The sequence below is a fragment of the Alosa sapidissima genome, chromosome 23 (assembly GCF_018492685.1).
Source record: "Alosa sapidissima isolate fAloSap1 chromosome 23, fAloSap1.pri, whole genome shotgun sequence".
Taxonomy (NCBI): Eukaryota; Metazoa; Chordata; class Actinopteri; order Clupeiformes; family Clupeidae; genus Alosa; species Alosa sapidissima.
The window spans coordinates 30436795-30443593 of NC_055979.1; the positions used below are offsets into that span (position 1 = coordinate 30436795).

Consider the following 6799-nt stretch of genomic DNA (forward strand, 5'->3'; position numbering starts at 1 on the left):
TTCTGTTACAGACAGCAGAGCCGTTCTGTAGAGTGGCCGCTTTTGAACCCAGACTGATTTGGATCCAGAAGGCACACACACACTGCATTAAGACTACCTTTGTTGTAGACAGAATGGGGGGTCATTGTGGGGCCACATTTTACTGACATGTATGTAAAAAGGACAGGGAGCAATTATTCTGTGTGTGTGTGTGTGTGTCAGGTTTGTGGCCTCCTTCTCGTACTACGGCTCGGTGTTGGGCAGCTCAGAGCTGCTGGAGAAGAACTTGCTATGTGTGACAGATGCAGACCCGCACACGCACATCAGACATGACCAGCAGGGGGCGCCCTGCTACTGCGTCCCCCTCACCAACGACGACTACATCACACTGCTCTTCAGCAGCCTGGGAGAGGTGGTGTGTAAGTATCTCTCTTTCTCTGTCACTGCCTTTTCTCTTTAGGAACACACACGCACGCACGCACACACACACACACACATACACACACACACACACACACCACACACACACACACACACACACACACACATACATGCGCACACACAAGAAATAAAGAAAACATTAATTGTATTGTAGTTTGTATAAGTATAGTATAAGTATATATACTCTTTTGATCCCGGGAGGGAAATTGGGTCTCTGCATTTATCCCTATCCGTGAATTAGTGAAACACACACAGCACACAGTGTACACACAGTGAGGTGAAGCACACACTAATCCCGGCGCAGTGAGCTGCCTGCAACAACAGCGGCGCTCGGGGAGCAGTGAGGGGTCAGGTGCCTTGCTCAAGGGCACAACAGCCGTGCCTACTGGTCGGGGATCGAACCGGCAACTCTCTGGTTACAAGTCCGAAGCGCTAACCAGTAGGCCGTGCGTGCGTGCGTGCGTGCGTGCGTGCGTGCGTGCGTGCGTGCGTGTGTGTGTGTCCGTGTCCCTCTATAGTGATCCCCCTGAACATCGGCTTGCTGAGTGTCACTGGGAGGAAGCACAGCATGGCTCTGGTGCAGCTGCTCTCTGCTGCCTTCTTCATGCTGTTGAATGTCTGCTCAACTATGTAAGACACACACACGCACACACACACTTTCTCTCTCACTCACACACACACACACACACTGACAGGGAGTGAGTAATGAGAAACCCTAAACTCTTATAAAGGGCTCCATTCAGTCTAAACCCGTTCGAAACAAACAGGGACGTGCCAATGTACAGTACCTCACAGTTCAGTGATGTATACTGCCCTCCTATGGTGGAAGCCTGACAGGACAGCATCCTACAGTACATGTTAAAAGTCAATTAAACAAGTTTCTGTCTGTCTGTCTGTCTGTAAGATACATAGAGTAAGAGACAAGTCAGTTAATTCAGCATGATCTGTGGTTTACCATTTTAATGCGATTTTGGCTAGTGGTATTTTTGTAATATCCTTAAGTTCAGTACAGTGGTATCTCTACCATTCATATCTCTCTCTCTCTCTCTCCATATCCCTCTCTCTCTCTCTCTCTCTCTCTCCCCCTCCCTCTCTCTCTCTCCATATACTGTTGCACTGTTGGACTGCTTTTTGCACCTTCACCATGACACTCACTCTCTTGAGCACCTCACCATGCACACAGAACTACAGGCTAGTCCCGGCCCTGTCACTGGAAGCGTCTCATGCTAGATCACCCTCAAGCACACTGGATTTTCTTTATTTAATTTATATAGTATATTTAGTATTTAGTTTTGTTAGTTTTTCTTATCTTCTACTGTCTCTATTGTACAGTGGAGTTTTGTTATATGTTTATACTTATATTTACCATTTCTGCTGTAAGTGCATGTTGTGTCTTATGTCTATGCTACTGAGACCCTTGAATTTCCCCTTGGAGATCAATAACGTATCTATCTATCTATCTATCTATCTATCTCTCTCTCTCCCTCCCTCTCTCTTTTGCAGGTTTGGGTTCACAGTGCTGCTGTTCTTGCTGCGGGCAGTGGTGGCCATGAATTTTAATGTGGTGTATATCTACACTGCAGAGGTGAGCCTCAACCCAAACACACTGCGTCCAAGTGACTTATCTGTGTAATATTCCTATGTAATGGTTTGTGTGTGTGTGTGTCGCAGGTTTACCCCACAGCGGTGCGTTCCATAGGAATGGGAGTTTGCACATCCTGCAGCCGCATTGGAGGCATGCTAGCACCTTTCATTGCACAGGTTGGTCTCTTTATGGAGGCATGCTAGCACCTTAATTGCACAGGTTGGTGTATGTCTACATCGGTGTGTGTTGTCTAACTGTGGCAAGAGATCAGTCACCCTACCCAGCCTTGCACCCAGGTCTCCAAACCGGCCACTTGACCATCAGACTTCCTCCCCATCAGACCCATGTGCTTCATGACATCACGCACACAGGTGCCCCATACACTAGTGCTTCACCTCTCTGGGGTCTCACTCAGGTCACCCTCTCCTCTCTCAGAGGCCCCTCATACAGCTCACACATTGTGCACGGCTCCAGTGGCCTCACGGCTCCAGTGGCCTCATGGCGAGCCATCCCGCTTCTGACGGTCAGAGCGGTCATTTCACTCAGTCAGAGCGGTCATTTCACTCAGTCAGAGCGGTCACCTCACTCAGTCAGAGCGGTCATTTCACTCAGTCAGAGCGGTCACCTCCCAGAGATCACAGTTGACCATTGGTATGGCAGTCAGAGATCGTAGTTACCGTGGTGACAGCACTCTGTCACAATAACATAAGGACAGAACAGTTTGAATCGCTGTCCTATTAATTTGCACAGATAGGAGGGATAGTTACTCTCTAACTACTTAAATAAATAAATTCCAGCTCATTCCTTGCCATCCCTTGCCTTTGTGTCCTGCTTTTTCTTAGCGTGTTCAATACTTTTTTCCTGTGCCATTCCACTTTTTTACTCAACTCTACTGATGAACATTAATGATTGGATTGTTTTATATGTGTGGATTACCTAAGTTATTATTAATGTCTGGTGAAAATTTAATGCGAATAGCTTCATTGGAAGTATACTTACTGAAAAAAATGTTGACGTGTTCAATATTTATTTTCCCCGCTGTACAATAACATAAGGACAGAACGGTTTGAATCACTGTCCACCTGAACACTCTGATATGTGCAGGGGATGTGTATTTGTTACCAAATTTAACACAATTTAAAAAATCTATAAAATATACTGATATCTAATCCGTCTCTTTCTTACTCTGTATGTCTCTCTCTCTCTTTCTCTCTCTCTCTCTCTCTCTCTCTCTGTGTGTGTCTCAGGTGCTGATGTCCCAGTCAGTGTTGCTGGCTATGCTGCCCTTTGCTCTGGCCTGCTTGCTCTCCGCTGTGGGGACACTCCTGCTTCCCATTGAAACTAGAGGACGAGCCCTACTGGTAACCCTAACCCTAACCCTAACCCTACTGGTAACCCTAACCCTAACCCTAACCCTACTGGTAACAAACCTGTCTATATCTATACATCTATACGATCCCTACTGGTAACCCTAACCCTGACCCTGACCCTACTGGTAACAAACCTGTCTATATCTATACATCTATACGATCCCTACTGGTAACCCTGACCCTGACCCTACTGGTAACAAACCTGTCTGTCCATCAGCCTGTCTATCTCCTGGTAAAAAGTCCATCAGCCTGTCTGTCAGCCTGTCTTTCTGTCTGTCTTTCTGTCTCTCTGTCTGTGTCTTTCTGTTGGTAAAACATCTGTCTGTCTGACAGTTTGTCTATCTATCCATCTGCCTGCCTGTCTGCCTGTTTGTCCCATCAAATGTCTGTCTTCCATTTGTGAGTGTGTGTGTGTGTGTTTGAATAATTTAAAATAAAAATTATCAATTAATAATACATTTTAATAACTAACCTTTTTACTCTTTTTGCAGCAAAATTCCTGACACGAGGGAAAATGGATAGCTTTTTCTTGAATTTTTATAGATATTGCTTACACTGGAGAATGTTTATGAACTTGTACAAAATAAAATCATACAGATACAAACACACATCTCATCTGTTTGGATTTGGTTCTGCCTGACAAATGTAATGTGTTTTGACGAGTCACGCTCGTCGTAGTTGTAATAAAGTAGAGCTGTTCTTTGTCACTAGGATCACCTTATCAGGATACAGCTTCTGCATTACATTATTCTGTTGGTAGGGAAGGCCAAGTAACATGGTTGTCATAATATTGGTAGTGCTTATTGAACAGCTCCACTTAAAGGCACTTTTCCCATGTAGAATGGCCACTAGAGGGAGCTCTTTTCCCATGTAGAATGGCCACTATGTAGAATGGCCACTAGAGGGAACTCTTTTCCCATGTAGAATGGCCACTATGTAGAATGGCCACTAGAGGGAGCACTTTTCCCATGTAGAATGGCCACTAGAGGGAGCTCTTTTCCCATGTAGAATGGCCACTATGTAGAATGGCCACTAGAGGGAGCTCTTGCATGGTCTCATAGATATCTACGCCACTGGTTTCATAAAAACAAACTGTGCTGTCAGCAGACTCTAGGTGCTGAACACTGTAACTGGCATCAGCAAGTAAAGTACATCAACTACGATGATGAAATAGACAGATGTCTGTCTGTTAAGCAAGATCAGTCTCAGGGCAGATCATTGCTTACTAATCTCTCCTTATTGACTACTTACATTATGGGCCCTGAGCACTGAGATCTGATCAATTGCAGTAGGCTGCTTAATAATATAGAGTTAGAGTTAGTATGCCTGTGCTGCTTAATAATATAGAGTTAGAGTTAGTGTGCCTGTGCAGTTTAATAATATAGAGCTACAGTGGGCAGTGCTTCGACTTGGCCAGCTTCACTCGCGGTCCGCGCGTGGGATCACGCGGTACCACGCGACTTTAATTTGTATTTTCCCAGTGAGACGCTGCAACAACCCAAACAACCGGTAGATGGCTCAAGTGAGCAGGGTGTCTCGTAAAAAGAAATGGAGCCTGGAAAAACCCTACACAGACTTCACTACAGACTTTAGCAGACTGGTTTAGAAATAATTTAATAGCCAGAAATATGCCTGCCCTGCCCTAATAAAGAAATATTTGGTTAACTGCGAGTGAATCCCGTTTGCAGCCGTAGAAGAAATGCAGGACAAGTTAAACATTCTGGTTTTCTCAGAGTGCAACGATGATAGACATAATTTGCTCAAAATATAGAGCATATTAAGCTCCGTTGCTCAGCCAAATGCCTTCCTGTTACGTCCTGTTATCATTGTTACATTTAGTGCTCTCCCCAATCCCAGACGTTCACATTGCATGTTTGTTTGTAATGGATGCAACCGCGAGATAGGCTACGCGTTTGACGGCAAAGAGTTGTTAATAACAGACATGAACCAAGACATATAGCCCAGCAGCAATCTAGGGACTGTTCGTTGTTTATTGAAGGGGCCACCGGGGGAATTTTGAGTGCTTCAGTCAAAAGTTGCATGACCCTCCCTTGCCTGCTAGAAATTGTTCAATGACCCTCCGACAGAATTGTTAAAAAAAGACATGACCCTCCCCTTGCCAATTGTCGCATGTCTTCCGCCCGCGCTGCTGCCACAGCCACACACTGTGATAACGTTCTTAAATCAATCTTTCGTGAGCTTGCATGCTACCAGTCCTTCCTTTTCAAATGTGTTGCGCCTGTTTGCACAATTTCACAAATAATCATATGTGATTAATAATATGACAAATAATCCCTGTGCATGGGGACCGAAACAATGCATGCCAACTTGTTCCGTGTTTTCACGTATTTTAACTTTCCCCCGCTATCTTGCCGTAGAATAGGCTATCCCATATTTTAATACTCTCATAACAGCCCTGCCATCGGGCCTGTCTCTGTGTTGCCCTGTTGCTACCCCTTGCCCTTCCAACGAAACAGATCTCTTCAAATCATCGTTTTCCTTGCTTGAATGTCATAAACATACAACTTTATGCAGCAGAATAGCCTAACGCATAGGCTACTTGGAACATAACACATTTGACAAAGGACAGATGTATCGTAACACCCCCAATTATCACCACTTTTGTTCAGAAATTCTAAAACAACGATGTTTTTTAACACTTCAAAATAACATTTGCTAAATTAACCTTACCTTTTTCAGTAGCCTAGCCATAGGTGTGTAGATTTGAACAAAATCTGGTTTGGTTCTTAACGGGAGCATTTACTGCCTGGAATATCCGATTTTGTTTACCACGCTCAGAGTTATAGTGCTGGCCTGATGGGTCGCCTATTCACACCGTTTCAACGGCACATGGACGGTTAGACTGAGAATTCTCGTCGTGAAATTAAAATTCCACTGGAGCTCCGATCGGTTGTGTACACGCAGCCTTACAACACTGTTTACAGCTCTTTGAGTCACGGTAAAATTTACACAAATTAATGGTCGAATATTACTGATGATCATTGTTATTTAAAAACATGCAGTGTGCGTAGGGCACCAAAAACATCTTGCTCGTAAAAAAGCATCATACTGCACATTGTGGCGGGTCTGTTATTTACTGTAGTCTGTGCAAACCACAGGGCAAGCCTGCATTCGAGGCCTTCTGTTGAAGAATTTTATATAAAGCCTGCGCTAACAGTAATCCTCCTGCCCCTGATAAGCCTACCACAGCTGTGGATATGTGTGGAATGTTCAAGTAATAACACAATCCAATGTGTGTCTCAATTGTCCCCCGCTGACCACCTCACACATTTCTCTAGATTTTGCAACGAATTTACATGACACAATGCCATAAAATATGCCAGTTTTAGGACACAGAATAATGTTTGTAATGATACCAGTTAGGCCTACGTTTAACAGTAACAAGTGTAATGAGCTATTCATT

General features: G+C 44.4%; 1 protein-coding gene across 2 annotated transcripts in view; it reads left to right on the forward strand.

The window, feature by feature from the left end:
* Window positions 1–3979, forward strand: part of svopl (SVOP-like) — a 26849-nt gene extending 22870 nt beyond the window's left edge. Inside the window, exons 11-16 of one of the 2 annotated variants that reach the window (XM_042081274.1) lie at window positions 202–398; window positions 939–1050; window positions 1924–2005; window positions 2092–2181; window positions 3253–3366; window positions 3867–3979. In XM_042081274.1, the coding sequence (XP_041937208.1) occupies window positions 202–398; window positions 939–1050; window positions 1924–2005; window positions 2092–2181; window positions 3253–3366; window positions 3867–3878 (607 nt within the window). In that variant the 3' untranslated portion in view covers window positions 3879–3979. Of the gene's footprint in view, window positions 1–201; window positions 399–938; window positions 1051–1923; window positions 2006–2091; window positions 2225–3252; window positions 3367–3866 lie in introns of those variants that run through there. The other variant, XM_042081276.1, reaches the window with a different exon arrangement.
* The last annotated feature ends 2820 nt before the right edge of the window (window positions 3980–6799 follow it).